The 16,676-nt window shown below is 39.7% G+C and overlaps 1 protein-coding gene across 3 annotated transcripts in view; it reads left to right on the top strand.

Moving 5' to 3' along the window:
• Nucleotides 1-16,676, top strand: part of IRAG2 (inositol 1,4,5-triphosphate receptor associated 2) — a 112,906-nt gene that overhangs the window by 57,677 nt on the left and 38,553 nt on the right. Inside the window, exons 17-23 of one of the 3 annotated variants that reach the window (XM_047787367.1) lie at nucleotides 464-578; nucleotides 1,006-1,168; nucleotides 9,139-9,200; nucleotides 10,276-10,356; nucleotides 11,646-11,742; nucleotides 14,088-14,235; nucleotides 15,901-15,982. In XM_047787367.1, the coding sequence (XP_047643323.1) occupies nucleotides 464-578; nucleotides 1,006-1,168; nucleotides 9,139-9,200; nucleotides 10,276-10,356; nucleotides 11,646-11,742; nucleotides 14,088-14,235; nucleotides 15,901-15,982 (748 nt within the window). Of the gene's footprint in view, nucleotides 1-463; nucleotides 579-983; nucleotides 1,169-9,138; nucleotides 9,201-10,275; nucleotides 10,357-11,645; nucleotides 11,743-14,087; nucleotides 14,236-15,900; nucleotides 15,983-16,676 lie in introns of those variants that run through there. The other 2 variants (XM_047787370.1, XM_047787368.1) reach the window with 2 other exon arrangements.

Genomic DNA, 16,676 nt, shown 5'->3' with positions numbered 1-16,676 from the left:
TTCTTAAGGAGAAAACTAAGGTCATGAAATAAAGCACTTTATTCCCCCCCCCTTTTTTATTTTCCCTGCCTCCCCTTTCCTTACCCTCCTTTTCTTTCTTTCTTTTTTTTTTTAAAGAAGCAAACTGTGAAGGGTAAATATCGCACCTGTCCCAGTGACCTCATTATAGTGTCACTGTAGTTAAGGACTATGAGTGTGGCTGAATATTCCAGTGTAGAATAGGAAACTAGATGTCTTTATTTGTAAGGTGAGATTATTAGGGGAAATGATCAATATGATTGCTTTAACTAAAATTCTATATTTGTGAAACATTTATCTCTCTATAAGTACTTTCACTTTTTCCTCTCATCTCTGAGGAAGTGTATCAAGTTTGAATTTGTCATAACTTCCCAGGAGTGACTCTTAGTTGAAATGTCACTGACAGCTTGTGGTTTGTACTTTTTTTTAAAATTTTTAACTCTAGGCAGAAACAATCAGAAGCCATCACACAACTGCAAGAAGATGCTGTCAACCAGGAAGCCATCCTCAGGAAGAAGGTCCAAGAAGCCAGCCAATGGTTGGAGGAGGCAGAGAGGCAGGTAAGGTGGCCTGTGACTACACTGTAGGCACAGGCAGTCTCCTCAGATGTCTTTAAAACCATGAAGTAAAAATGGAGGAGGAACAAAAAAAACAAAGAGGAACTGCGAAGTTCAGTCCCTCTCGACTAGCAGTGAGCGGAGGAAGTAAAGGGGGGAGTTGTAAGAGGCGGTGTCAACAGCCTGCTGATGAAAGAGGCAACTTTGCAGAAAGAAGCAACTTGACATATCAGGACTTCTACCGCTGTAGAAATAGCTCAGGCATACGAAGCCCATGCAAACACAGAATTGCAGAAGTTCAGTGGAAGCTTATCGCTTCCCTGAGAAGAAAAGCACATTTTCAGTTTCGTATGCCTAATAAGAGTGAACACTCAATTGCCCTCTCTTCGGGCCACCCTGCTAAAATCCAGCGTTAATTGTATGTATCCAGGTGGAGGATAGAAATCAGGCAGCCCACTCTGCCAGGGAAGAAGCCAAGCCTTGGCTGCATAAATTAAAGGAGGCAATTTCGGCACAACGGAATCTCCAGACTATAAATACTGAGTTAGCGAACACTTGCCAGACATTGGAGCAGAAAACAAGAAAACCGAAAAGTAAGTAGCAAATATTTGTTCTGTCTGAATTCAGCCCACTCTGAGGTGGGGCAGAAGGACTACAGCCATTTTTCTAGATTAAAGCTTCTGTATTATTACTGCATTCATGGCGATGAAATGGTTCCAGAGGCAGCGTTGTGAGCATTCGGGGAGGTCTGCCTGGTGACTAGGTGGATGGATTTAACCATTAACTTTCCCTTTTGGGTGTTTATCATAAGCTGGAGGTTTTCTATAACTGTTCTTTCTTTAAAAATTAAACAAAACTTTTCAATATCTGTAAAAGCAAACATGGGAAAAAATCTTGAATGCATGAGATAGGTGAGCTTGCAAATTGTTTACATATTCTACCCTGATTTTATTAGCCGGTTTGTACCCATCATATGGTAGAAAAGGCCCTACCTCTCTATTTTCTTAAGTTATTTAAGCAGCAATTTAAGGGTTGAGCTACCTCTATGTATTCAACCTGTATCAAAACATTAAATGTGTGAAAATTCTTTTAAAATTTTAATGCATTCTTTACATATATAATTTACTTTAGAATATTTGCCATTTTTTGGTATTACCTAAAAGTGCGTGTTTACTGAGGATTTAGGTGAGAAGATAATTGTCAAATTACAGATGTCAGATGATTTTTAAACTTATTTTATTCTAGAAACATAGCTTTGTAAAAATAAAGCTTGTGTATATGACCATTTATCAGACAACTGCTTTTGTTCAGCCAGCTTCCTGTTCTAACAGTATAAATGTTCTTTTTAATAACAAGTTATTGGTTTGGGTAATAACTAAGTATAAGCTTGAGATAAGCTAGAGATGGAAATTTTCCGACTTGTGTTTGTTTTGGATTTATTATACCCTTTCTGCTGTTATCTGAGAAAGCTGTTTAAGAGTTTAAAGGAATTGGCTAGTTCTAAAATAGCAGTGGTTTTTCAATATTTTTATTATTTTTAAGTCTCGCAGAACTTGCTAATTTTTAATAACACTATCGTTTTATTTTGCTTCCTTCTGTCAGACAGTGTAAGCCATGCTTTAAATTATATAATCTATGTGTTATTTTTTGTATTGCTCAGAGGGTATTGGAAAAGCTTCCCTTGTGAATAGAATTGTTCATTTTGAGGAATGAACATGCCTTCATTAAGGCATTCCAAATTTGGTTTCTGGCGCTTTGGACACTGTGCTTAGAGGCCTAATCTTTTCATCCAGTTATATTTATCCTTTGATTAAATCAATATTTTACCCCATAGTTTTATAAAACTAAGGATTTACCCACTCCTCTAATCCACTGTGCTTTTTAGAACCTTCTTAGGAAAGTCAACTTTTGTAACTTATCCCAAAATACCCATTCTTGATATTTATGAACTCACTGTTGTCTTAGTTTATCCTCAGGGAATAATTAATCCAAATATCATTTAAATCAGAGTATGAAAGCTGTGCTAGGTTGAATGCATGTATTTTTTTCTGGCTGATAAAATGGGGTGGATGCCTCCTTTCTATCTTGAATTTCTCACAGTCTGCTTGGCTTTATGAACTCCTTGTTTGCATCCTAGGAAGGCATGCACATCAAGATTTTGCTCTTAGGATCCTTTGCTTATGAAGATCTTTCTAGTAATGCCCTTAAAAATCAACCATTGAAAGAAGAGGGGAATTAGTTAGCACATATTTTGGAAAAGTCTATAAAGCAGATTTTCCATAGAGACTGTGAACAAACGTCAACGAGGTGGGACAGTTGTCACACAAACACATCCTCACACACTCCTCCATGACCGCTGCCACCACATACTGTTTGAATTCTGAGTCAGACATTGAATTCTGAGTCAGACTATTTAAATCCGTAGTTCTTGTGAAACTTTCTGGTTAGCTTAATAAATTCATTAAGTGTTATGACAATTGCTTTCTGCTGCATCTAAGAGAGGTTCTTTAGCAAATTGTGTGAGGATGCAGCTGTTTGGTCCAAATGTTTAGGTCAATGACAATGATTGGAAGTAGGCAGTTGTTTATGACATTTGGTTAGATACCCTAAATGTGATGTTGAATAAATAATATTGTTCAAGCTTTCAATTGCCCCCAGGACTGGACTGATTTATGGGACAATTAGTGTAGTGTCCATGCTTGCCCCCATGAAGTGTGCCATTAGAATACTGAATTTCTTGAAGGGTAACATATTTTCTTTCCTCTGCTTCTTCCTATGTATCTATGTATTTTGGTAACAAGGGCAATACGGGATATATAAATGGATATTTGCTTTGAAAAGGAAATAACTCTCTTTAGATCTAGGATATCCCCTACAACATATCAGGATGAATCTAATGTGCAGGAAACATAGACTAAATGATCCAATCCAAGGCATCACCTCTTTGTCATCCATCCTCTTTTTGCCCCTATCTACATAAAATCTTTATTGAGTCACTCATTCAATAGACAATGAGTGAAACCATAAATATTTCCTTTAGAAACCATGAACATTTCTTTGGGAGAGAGCCTGAGAAGCTTCTGTATATTGTAATTCTTTATCTGAGCATAGTATCTGACATGAACTTTATAGCTTAGAGAAGGCTTTCTCCTAGATGAGCTCATTGGAAACTCTCTTCTAGCTTTGCTACTCTTAGCACGGAGAGCAGTCAGTACACAAGAGGGAAATGAGACAGGAAGGGGGATTCAGGTGATGCAGACACTTAAAGACAGGTGTTGGAGTAAGGACCAAGAAGAGAACCAAATTCAAATACAGCTTGCTTGATAGCGCTGATGGGATTGGGGCCTACATTTTTTCCAAATGAAAGATATAGGTATGGAAGAAATAACCTTGGAGAAAGTATTACATAATGATAAAGAGCATAGGATTTGAAGTGAAACAAACCTATGTTTGGATTCTAAGTCTACAAAAGACTTTGATAAAGTTGGGCACATTTCTTTCTGCTCTGAACCTCAGTATCCTCTTCCAGAAAATGCCATAGTTGTTCATTTGTAAACAACATAACAAAAGCAAAACAATAGCTAGTGCTTGGCCATACTGGATATAGTTTGTTCTACTAGAGCTTTTTTTAAATTTTGTAAACTACCTCATTCGCGGTTGGCAAATGGGTAAAGATGTTGAGAATAAGTATTGTTTCATTCACAATTTTTGTGGGAATAGGATCTGGATTGGTTAGAATGGAACTCTAACCTTCAGCAGGAAATGGAAAAGCCCTCAGTTTGGCTACAGGCAGCAGGAGCCTTTCAGCTTTATTTTAAGAAAATTTAAAACAAGTGCTCCCCTGACCCCCCTCCCTGAGATGGGCCATTCCAGCTTTGTAGAGCTCTGGTTTGTGGCAAGTTGCCTTCCCTCCTGCATTTGCTTTAGTGGCCCCACTGTCACAGAGTTCCACTTCCACCTGCATTTTCTCAGCACCCCACCAGCACAGAGTGTCACCAGCATTTCCATTCTATTGTTTTTGCACATTTCCAAGATTCTGGGAGTCAACCTCTAGCCATGGTTTTTTTTTTTTTTTTTAATTAAAGTATAGTTCATTTATAATGTTCTGCTTATTTCTGTTGTACAGCAAAGTGACTTAGTTACACACATGTATACATTCTTTTAAAAAATATTCCTTTCTGTTATGGTTTATCCCAGGAGATTAGATATGGTTCCCTGTGCTGTACAGCAGGACCTCATTGTCTGTCCATCCTAAATGTAATGGTTTGCATCTACTAACCCCAAACTCCCAGTCCATCCCTCCTTTGGTCATTTTAATTTGCACGTCTCAGTGATCCAAATTATCTTCCAAGGTACTACTACTAATAATTGTGTTTGTTAGTGCTCTAGTTACAGCATCACATGTACATTTTAAGTGGTCTCTTCCTAACCCTATTCATCTCATAAGCCCTGTTATTTATTTATTTTGCTTTTTAGGGCTGCACCCATGGCATGTGGAAGTTCCCAGGCTAGGGGTCGAATCAGAGCTGTAGCCACCGACCTATGCCACAGCCACAACTGGGGATCCGAACTGTGTCTGTGATCTACACCACAGCTCACAGCAACACCAGAGCCCCAACCCACTGACTGAGGCCAGGGATTGAACCCACAACCTCGTGGTTACTAGTTGGATTTGTTTCTGCTGCGCCACAGCAGGAACTCCAAGCCCTGTTATTTTTGTTCTCCTTGTAGTTTTAAAATTCTTTATTATTGGTGCATAATTAATATATCATAAAGCGTTCCCATCTTAAGTATTCTTGAACCAGTTTGACAAATGCACATCGAAACACAGAACTTCTGTAACCCCAGAAAGTTCCCTTGTGCTACTTCCCAGTTACTCCCCACCTCTACCTTCACCACCACAAGAAGCGACCACTGATCTGATTACCAATGGGTTGGTTTAGGCTGTTCTAGAATTGAGTTGTACAGTATGTGCTTTTGTGTATGTCTATCTGTCTTGCCTTGAGTGTGTATTTCTCTATGTTGTATTTATCAATGAGATGTCCTTTCATGGTTGAGTCACATTCCTTTGTATGAACATTCCACAGTTGTCTTCTATTACTGGACATCTAAATTATTTACAGTTTTGGGTTGTGGGTTGTTAGGGGAAAAGCTACTATGAACGTCTATGTGTGGGGCTGGGTCTGGCCCTGTGTTTTATTATTGTTGTTGTTTTGTTTGTTTTTTTGTTTTTTTGTTTTTTTGCTTTTTAGGGCCGCAGGTATGGCATATGGAAGTTCCCAGGCTAAGGGTCGAACTGGAGCTACAGCTGCTGGCCTACACCACAGCCACAGCAATGCCAGATCCAGATCCAAGCTGCATCTGTGACCTACACTACAGCTCCTGGAAATGCCAGATCCTTAACCCTGAGGCCAGAGATCAAACCTACATCCTCATGGATGCTAGTTGGGTTTGTTTCTGCTGAGCCACAGGGGGAACTCCTGGATCTGCATTTTTATGTAACCTAGGATAAATATCTAGGAGAAGAGATATTAGATCATAGTATATTTGTAACTCTAACTTTTTCAGAAATGGCCAAATAGTTTTCCATGGTATTTGTAGCATTTCACACTCTTACCAGCAATGTGTGGGAGTTCCAGGTCCTCCACAGCCCCAACATTTTGGTGTGTCAGTCTTTTTCCTTTTCCCTACATGACTGGGTATCTCATTGTGATTTTAATTTGTTGGGCTGATTGGCCATTTTAGATCTTTGTGAAGTACTTAAGTCTTTTGCCCTTTTGCAAATTAGGTCCTTTGTCCTTTTGTTATTGAGTTGTAGGATTTCTTTTCTGTATATATTTTGGATGCAAGAACTTTGACAGGTATATGTGTTGTGAATTATTTTCTTCTAGTCTGTGGTTTTCAATGAGCTTTATAATCTCTGATGCAGAGTTTAATAGAAGAATAACACATACATTGTGTTATGAAGTCCATAATCTAAAATATCAACCATCATTGACAGCTAAGATTACAGCTCTGCTATCATGGTTTTGATTTTCAGTAGCCAGTTAATCATGGGGCCTTTGCCAGAAAGCCTTATAGCATAATCATTTAGAAAGTTGTTTTATCTCAGCCTCCTTCAAAGGCAGTGTATCCAAGACAACTGGTCTCATCCTACATCACAGATGGCAACAGCAGGGGACGCAGTGGCCATTGTTTTACTTGCTTCCCCGTGAAACCTAAATGTCCTGGAGACATGGCAGATCCAACTCCAAACATGTAAAGAAGAATGCAAAGGTGCATGCAAATTAGGATCATAAGCCAGAGATTGCTTTGCCTTATGAAACATATGAAAATAGTTGCTATGCATTGCACAAAACATCTGTTGTTTTTTTTTTTTTTTTTTTTCTGGCCACACCCAAGGCATGTGGGAATTTCCAGGCCAGAGATCGAACCCAAGCCTTAGCAGGGACCTGAGCCACCACAGAGACAGTGCTGGATCCTTAAGCTGCTGCACCACAGCAGAAACTCTAGCACAAGACATCTGTTGAAATGAGGTTTGCAATTTGAATGTTTTAAGATGGACTATTTCTAAAACCCAAGATTGCCTGGTGGGAAAGCAGATGGGCATTTTAGACCGTCTTATACCAACTCATTATTTCTTCTGAAACAGAAGCTTAATTTGGAAATTCAAAGACAGTGTTTTGAGATACAAACTTCAGAAACATAATGTTGGCCACTTCTGAAAACTTTGGTTGCTGTTGCTTTAGATGTAGGTCAGGAAAAGGACAGAGCCTTATTTCTTAATACACTTAACACAGAGAACTTAAAAAATTGAATCTTTACTAGAGTTCTAAGTATTAAGAATTTATTTATTTATTTGTTTGTTTGTTTATTTATTTATTTTTTGCTGCACCTGTGGCATGTAGAAGTTTTGGGGCCAGGGATTGAACCTGTGCCCAGTGTGACAATGCCAGATCCTTAATCCACTGAGCCACCAAGGAACTCCCAAGAATTTAATTTTTTAATTACTTAAATATGTTAGAAATATTTGAAAAATATGTTTTCCTCCTTGTGGGCCTAAGAAACCCTATGTAAGGCTTAGTTGAGAAATTTTATTTTAACAGAAAATATTCTTACAAAATTCTTAAATTTTACATGGGTACTCTTCCACGTAATTGAAGCTTTCAAGCCTTTCCCCCCAAAAATATGTAAAATTAAATGATGTACTTTTCACATGCATTAGCATTATTTTCATAGCTCAGAATTTCTTCAGTCTATTAAGATGCAAAATTATTGTTCTTTAAAATGAAAAGCACCAGATTTCTATGTGTTTTAAACACCAGAGTATCTGCTGTTAATTTTCCTGGCTGTTAGTGATTTAAAAAAAAAAAAAAAGTGGCAGCTATTAATATGCCTCCATCCAGCAGAGCTTCCTACCCTCATTTAATTTTTGTTTTTAATCATCTGTGGGCTGAGGAAACAGTCAAGCTTGTGAGAACTCTGTATAAATTCAGAGCCCGCTGTCTGAGTGAAGTGTTAGGATTTGCCACATGAATAAAGGGCATGAATATCAACATCTATTTTGGTTGTTCCAAAGATTTCAGCCTCTTTTCTGGTTCTTGGCTATATGTCAGAGTATGGTGGTCAAATAAGTCTTTTGTTACTATTTAACTCAAAAAGTCAAATGGGTATTTTTCCCACTTTTGTTAATGCAGATATGAGAATTTGCAAGTTATTGGGAAGGTGATTTCAGTTAAGTAGAAAGACAAAGAGTTTTAATTTCACAGAAGCATGATGGAACAATTGAGAACTGTCCTGTGTGTCTCGTCTCAGCTCTATGAGTAACCAGTTAGCACTTAAATCCTCTGGCCATCATTGTTCTCAGGATCTCCGATCGTAAGATTTTGAGATTCCAGGGCTGTGTTTCCATCATGCCCACTGCTCGCAACTCCAGCAGAGGCTTATTGAAGAGAGGATTTCCTCCTGGGTAGAAGGTTGGACTGAGTGACCTCTGAGGTGTATTCCCATTTTTTTTTTTTTTTTGGTCTTCTGAGGGGTGCACCCACAGCATATGGAGGTTCCCAGGCTAGGGGTTGAATTGGAGCTGTTGCTGCCCGCATCCGCCACAGCCACAGCCACATCAATGCCAGATCCGAGCCGCATCTGCGACCTACACCACAGCTCACGGCAACGCTGGATCCTTAACCCACTGAGTGAGGCCAGGGATCGAACCCGCAACCTCATGGTTCCTAGTCAGATTCGTTTCTGCTGAGCCACAGCAGGACCTCCTGTATTCCCATTTTAAGAGGACTAATTCTGTGACTCACTTCTAGGAGATAATTCACTTGTGTCTATCAAGGTAATTTCCAATACTCAAAGGTAACTTTTAAAAAGCACTCCCACCCATTTTTTTCTCCCGCTCTCCCCCTTCTCATAAGGCATGTGTTGACAATGCCATTTTCAGAAGCCACTGTTTTCTCTCTCCCTTTCCTCAGGCTCTGAGGCTGTTCAAAGTTGATGAAATGAAATACGGGAAAAGGCAAATTGTCATACTAAGCTTGGTTATAAATTCTCTTTATAGCAACAGTTGAGTCACTGAGAACGAAGTTAATTCAAGGACAACTCCATGGCTTACTGTTTCAGGTAAAAAACAAACAAAATGACCCAAACCTCTGTGACGTGTGTTTATCATGGGGAAGATGTCCAATTTGCATAATATGTTGAAGCTAATTGATAATATTTAATACTTTTAATCATAAAATTAAATAGCCAACTTAGAAGAAAATGCTCTGGTAGACTTTGTTCTCTTATGCACTGAAAGCATTTAGCGAAACAGACAGTGAGTGGCTGGTAATAACATTTAAGAGGAAGCATTTCACAGTTTACTGTATCTCTATTAGCAAAGGGCTAGTTTTCTAATCTTAGGCACCTCTTTCTGAGGCTCTTGAATAGACTTTGAAGGTTGCTGTCTCCTTTCTCTCCTATTTGAATTGAATTCCTTTCTTTCTGGATATCTCAAGATATCCATGGTAGAATTTCCATCATGACACTTGGTGAGTTTCTCCTTTCTGTTCATAAGTGAAGAACATAAGGAATAGCAGGGTTGGCACTGAAGGGAAGGGGCTGGAGGAGGAAAGAGAGAAGGGTGATATTTGCATGCATCTGTTTCTAGGGCACAACGCAGGCACATCTGTTTAAGCAGGGGAAAAAAAAATTCGTGTAGGAGATTAAGCTAGGCAAAGTGCCTAAAAAGCCCTCTACAATAAATTGAACTGGAAACATGTCCATATCTAAATATACTTTAATCATTCCAAGAACGCCAGTTTTCTATTCTAATGTAACTTTGATAGATACGTAGCTACCTACTCTTGGACAAAAGTCACAATTTTGTTGCTGTAAAATTTTCAGACACCATTTTCTGAGTCCCGTCTCCAGTAAGATTCTTTGGCCTCTGCTTGAAGTGTTCAGTGACAGAGATGTTCAGTTTTCTGTTCCTGGTCTTTGGATTTCATTCATAGAACGAGTAATGGGGGAAATACAGTGAGAGGTTTACCCCTTTAAACTTGTTCCCTTAACATGAAATACAAGATAAAGAACTAGTCAGTTTTGTCCCCCTCGGTAGCATCCCATCTTCCCTTGCTTGAGTCTAATGTGTTTTGTATCTATGCCTCTTTCATCATTCCGTCTTTGAATACTCTCCACCGTTTCCTCATGCCAGAGCTCTTTAGATGAAGAATTTCCTCCTTACTATCCCTTGTGCTGCACAGATAGAATTCCTCACCTGCTCCAGGAACAGTTGGTAAGTTGAAGCCTTTTAAAATGATTTAAGTGCCATTTATGTATGAATCAGCTGCTATGAGCAAAATGGAAAGTGAAGTCTAGTGTGTTTGAGTACATTACAACTCTAACCTGTCCTGATTTTCTTGAGATATTATCAGATAAAGCAAGATAACTTTTTTTCTCTCTTTCTTTTTTTTTCTTTCTTTCTTCCTCCTTTCCTTTTCTTTCTTTCTTTCGTTCTTTCTTTCTTTCTTTCTTTTTTCTTTTTCTTTTCTTTTCTTTTCTCTTCTTTTTCCTTCCTTCCTTCCTTCCTTCCTTCCTACTTTCCTTCTTTCCTTCTTTCCTTCTTTTCTTTGTCTTTTTAGGGCCACACCCACAGCATATATAGATTCCCAGGCTAGGGGTCGAATTGGAGCCGTAGCTGCCAAGCTATGCCACAGCCACAGCAACGCCAGAGCTGAGCTGCGTCTGCAAGCTACACCACAACTCATGGCAATGCTGGATCCTTAAACCACTGAGAGAGACCAGGGATTGAACCTGTGTCCTCATGGATGCTAGTCAGATTTGTTTCCACTGAGCCACGCGGGAACTCCCTATTTTTTTCTTTTTTTCTTCTTCTTTTTTTTTTTGTCTTTTTGCCTTTTCTAGGGCCGCTCCCGCAGCATATGGAGGTTCCCAGGCTAGGGGTTGAATTGGAACTGTAGCTGCCAGCCTACGCCAGAGCCACAGCAATGCAGGATCCAAGCCGTGTCTGCAACCTACACCACAGCTCACGGCAATGCCGGATTGTTAACCCACTGAGCAAGGGCAGGGACCGAACCCGCAACCTCATGGTTCCTAGTTGGATTCGTTAACCACTGCACCACGACGGGAACTCCCCCTATTTTTTTCTTTATTACATGCACACACACAGTTCTGATAGGCCGTAAGATATGGTAATGTGTTAAAACTTTTTGATTGCAGTGCCATGAAGAAGAATTATGTAACTAAACTTGTCCCTCACCCATATCCTTTTCTTCAAAGCCTTTGTTTTTATGAAAAGTATGGATTATTGGGAATTGATGTGCTCATAATTCTGTTAAATTATTGAAGAGTGAATTTAACAAGAATTGTATTTTCCTCATAGGGTATATCTTTTGATCCAAAGTGTGACAGCTTTGTCACTTGGTGTCATTATTTTTTCCTCGATCTTTCTTGTGGAGTTATTTGAGAACAGTGATATTCTTTCTCCTTTTGGAGGTGAAGAGAGTAGGTTATGAAATATGTTATACCCTTTAGAAAGCTAACAGTATTTGATTTTCTGTTCAGAAGCAGTGTGGCCAAAAACGATATAGTGGTCAAGAAGCAAGAATACATCAGCGACCCCTGACCTTCAAACACACATGCTGGTACACACCTCTGCTGGGTAAGCATGGATAGCCCCTCTCCTACACCCTAACAGACATAGCTAGAGGTGGGATTCTTTTTTTTTTTTTTTTCTTTTTTTTTTTTTTTTTGTGGCATATGGAAGTTCCAGGGCCAGGGATTGAATCTGAGCTATGCCACAGCTGCAGCAAGGCCAGATCCTTAACAAACTGCACCACAGCAGAAACTCCTTGGAGTCTTTTTGAAAGGAGAAATAGTTGATCACAATCATGTTATATAGCAAAAGTTGTTGAATATATGGATGTTTATCCCTAAATTCAACTTATATTTGAGCCCCTACTCTGTGAAAAGGTGCTATATTATGTATAATAGAGAATAAGTCCTAAAATAGCTCACAGGTTATAAGAGAAGTAAGACCTGAGTTCAGAGAAGGCTCCATAGAAGAAATGAGAATTGAACTGGGCATGGAAAGACGGGTTGCATTTGGAAAAGCAAAAAGCATGGAAAAAGTATTCCAACTGGGGAGACTGACATGTATGGGGGCTGGGGGTGGGGAAGAAGAATGCAAAAGGCTTAAATATTTGAAGTGAGCAAGTCACTTTGGAAATAAGAGGACATGAGTCAGGAGACAGAAGAATATTGGTCTGGAGCAGGCTGTGGGTCACTTTGTGGACTCAGTGCCAGGCTAAGGGGAATGAACTTTATCTTAGGAAGCACTCAGGCATCTCTCATCACAGCCTGCATGTGGTTGAAAGAAAAAGTCAATGGCTGCTTCCAAAATGACCAAAGGGGAGTGCCCGTCACAGCACAGTGGAAACAAATATAGGATGCAGGTTCTATCCCTGCGGTCTCAATCATTGGGTTAAGGATCTGGCATTGCCATGAACTGTAGTATAGGTTGTAGATGTGTCTCAGATCCTGTGTTGCTGTGGCCATGGCATAGGCCAGCAGCTACAGCTCTGATTCGACCCCTAGCCTGGGAACCTCCACATGCCTTGGGTATGGCCCTAAAAAGAAAAAAAAAAAAAAACCCAAACCCAAAACAAAACACAAACCAAAATGACCAAAGAAATGGCATGATTATCAAAATAAATTTAAGAAGGAATAAAAAGGAGGTAGAGTGATTTGTGGTTCATTTCATTGAGAGGAGGAAAAACTACTACCACTGCTGACAGAGTGGCCATTTCATGTCAGAGAATAGACGAGTGCTGCATAGAGATGATCTTACCCACACTAAGCCAGCAATAGTAACAATACAACATGACGGCAGCTCTTAAAGAGTGCCTGTTGTGTGCTAGGCACAGTTCTCTGCTCTAAACACACCCACTCACTCATTTAATCCTCACTGCATCTGAAGAGGTAGGTGCTAATGTCATTCCCATTTGAAATATCGGGAAACAGGAACCTTGATCAGTAATTTGACCAAGGTCATATGGTGCTTTGTATGTAAGTAAACTGAGGCTCAGAGTGGTTATTTTCTCAAGATGACACATTCCAAACCCTATGTTTTTTATATTAAACTCTGCTGTTTCCTCTACTCAGAAAAACATAACAAGACAGTTTCCTTAAAAAAGAAGAAAAATTGTCACACTATTTCCTGCTCCCCCCCCCACCCCCGGCCAAATGTGTGACATATGGAAGTTTCTAGGCTAGGGGTTGAATTGGAGCTGCAGCTGCCAGCCTATACCACAGTCACAGCAACGCCAGATCCAAGCCATGTCTGTGACCTGCACCACAGCTTATGGTAATGCTGGATCCCTGACCCACTGAGCAAGGTCAGGGATCAAACGCGTATCCTCATGGATACTAGTTGGATTTGTTTTCCACTGAGCCACAACGGGAACTCCCTCTCCTGCATTCTTTAATGTGTTCTGACCAGTGTTGAACTGTTTTGTCTTTAGGAGCTGCTAAACTTTTTCTGTAAAGGGCCAGATAGTAAATATTGGCACTTTTGCTGGCCATTTGGTTTCTGCAGCAACTATTCAGCTTTGCTCTTGTAACACATTAGCAGCCATGGACTATACTGAATGAATGGCTGTGGCTGTGTGCCAATAAAACTATTTATAAAACTTCTGGCAGCAGATTATTGTTAACCCCTTTAGTTGCTTACTAGTAGGCAAGGGTTGTTTCCCTTCCTCTACCCCACCCCCTGCTTTATAAAACAATAGCATTTCCACATTCTTATAACTCTGCATCAAGGTTTAGGGGGTGGGGGGGTTGTTAGGTTAAAAACTTAGTAGAATTTAATTGACTTTTGTTTTTTCAAAAATGGTCTAATCTCCCAAGAGGGAAAGAATTCATATACATATATATATGTGTGAATATATATATGTAATTTGAACCATTAATACATTTCTATTTTTATTATTTTCTGTTCTACTGCAGATGCCTTGCATCTGGATAGTTTTACAGCAATTCCAAGACTGGAATTGACACCTTTCTCCTGTGTAGCCAACCAAATCCATGCTTCCTGTGAAAGGCCCAAAGATGGAGAAATAGAGGATGGCAATTTGGATGTGACTAGAACACACAAGTAAGTGAAAAGGGCAAAATATACTCAGCCTTAGTCTTCAGGGGTAGCCTATTCTTATTGCCTAACTTTTTAATCAGTTAGATTTTCATAACTTGAGATCATAACTTCTTTATTGTGGAATTTTTATTGTGTCACTTTTCTAACTTTCTGAAAATTGACAGGTTTTTTTTTTCTTTTTCTTTTATTATTATTATTGTCTTTTTAAAATTTTTTTTTGGGGGGGCTGTACCTACAGCATATGGAGGTTCCCAGGCTAGGTGTCCAATCGGAGCTATAGCCACCAGCCTATGCCACAGCCACAGCAACATGGGATCCAAGCCGTGTCTGTGACCTACACCACAGCTCACGGCAACACTGGATCCTTAACCCACTGAGCAAGGCCAGGGATCAAACCCACAACCTCATGGGATCAAACCCACAACCTCATGGTTCTTAGAACTGATTCTGCTGTGCCATGATGGGAACGCCTTTTCTTCTTTTTAAAATTTTATTGAAGTATAATTGATTTACAGTGTTTTTTTTGGAGTTCCCATTGTGGTTCAGTAGAAACAAATCCAACTGACAACCATGAGGTTGCAGGTTCGATCCCTGGCCTTGGTCAGTGGGTCAAGGATCCAGCATTCCTGTGTTATAGGTCGCAGACACAGGCTCAGATCCCAAGTTGATATGGCTGTGACATAGGCCGGCAGTTGTAGCTCCAATTTGACCCCTCACCTGGGAACCTCCATATGCCGCGAGTGTGGCCCTTAAAAAAAAACCCTACTGTTGTGTTAATTTCTTCTGTACTAGCAAAGAATATATATATATATATATATATTCTTTTTCATTACACTTTATCATAGGATATCGAATATAGTTCCCTGTGCTATACAGTAGGACCTTGTTGTTTACCTATCCTGTATATACTTGTTCACCTCTGCTAATCCCAACTTCCCAATTTTCCCCTCCCCAGCCCCTTTGGCAACCACAAGTCTGTTCTCAATGTCTGTGAGTTTGTTTCAATTTATGCCATATTTTAGCTTCTACATATAAGTGATGTCATATGGTATTTGTGAAAACTGACAATTTTAAAACAAAGATACCTGTATAGTTTTCTCTAAAGCTCTTTTGAGTTTCGCAATAGCCATTCTAAAATGTAAAAGACAAATTTGGCTACCTACAATGTTTTTCAGTTTGGGGGAATATACTAGTTATTGCTCAGTTAACTTATTCTGTTCGGTTTGACCATCTTTTTATTCCTTCACAGTCCAGGTGAACAAGTCTTTGGGACTCTACCCCTGTCCCCACACCCACCCTCTCCTGAAGCTCATCTGAGCTCACTCACCTTTCTAAGTACACAGACTGATCTTCCTTAGGAAAAGTTCAGCACTGTCAGTGGAATTTGTGAGCTCTGTCCATCCCAATGAACTTTCCTTTCTGTCTTGAGGGTTAGGAAGCAAGACTTTGAATTGCAAATACCTTATTTTCATTTTGGGCTAGATTCTCTGTGGTTATAACCTGTCTCTGATGGAACTTGGAGCTCTTCATTATGTTCCCTTGAGACATGAGCTTAATTAGAAATTTGGTAAAACTGGAATGGGGAAGGGGAACTATGTGATAGATTGCTATCTGCTGCAATTTGCAGTTTTCCCACCTGTAGTGAGGAAATTTACTTTCTGTTGCCAGGTGCCCAGGCCCTACAGCCGGCCCCCACCCAGGAACAGATTTTCCAGGTTGCATCAGGATGAGTAATGACCCAAGTATGGAAGTGAGTATTGGACTATATTTCAACTTCGTTTTTAGCACTCCTGTTTCCTAGTCTTCCTCGATGTTTTTGCTTCATTTTGTTTTGTTTTTTGTTTGTTTAACTATCATGAAGACTCTTATGGCAAGCATAAGTCTTAACAATTCAGATACGTGATGAAATGTCAACCTTAGATGGCATTTAGGGGGGCTTTCTACCCTTTCTATATTATAAACTCAAGGATCTAGAAGCAAAAAGAGACTTTGGTGACGTGTGCTGAACTTTTTGTTTGAGAGGCACAATGCTTTGGGACTTGAATTCACCACGTGCTGTTAAGCAGTCTCAGGTCTCCTTGACTCTCTCTGAATCAAGATTAAGTCTAGATAATCTTTGAGGTTCTGCTACTTTGCTGTACAAAGTAGAGCGATGCCCAAGGAGCACCCATTGCTGCATTTAGGTGCTAAAAGTTCTTCTCTCCCCAAGAAGAGCGTATTGAGTAACTGAAGGCACTTAGGCGAACTTCCCAGATCAGGGAGATGTATCTGGAGGGCCTCCCTTGGTTAGCAGTCTGTGTCTGAGTGACATGTGCTTCTCAGTCAAATGGAGCAGATAGTTCTGTTCCAGAATGTAGAATTCCAGCATTCTTCCTTTTTTTTTCCAAAAAGGTTTTTTATGATACAATTCACATACCAAACAATTCATCAATTTAAATGGTTCA

This window comes from Phacochoerus africanus, chromosome 7 (assembly GCF_016906955.1).
Source record: "Phacochoerus africanus isolate WHEZ1 chromosome 7, ROS_Pafr_v1, whole genome shotgun sequence".
Classification (NCBI taxonomy): domain Eukaryota; kingdom Metazoa; phylum Chordata; class Mammalia; order Artiodactyla; family Suidae; genus Phacochoerus; species Phacochoerus africanus.
The sequence above is the reverse complement of the archived record's forward strand: the minus strand, read 5'-3'. Positions and strand labels throughout refer to the sequence as shown.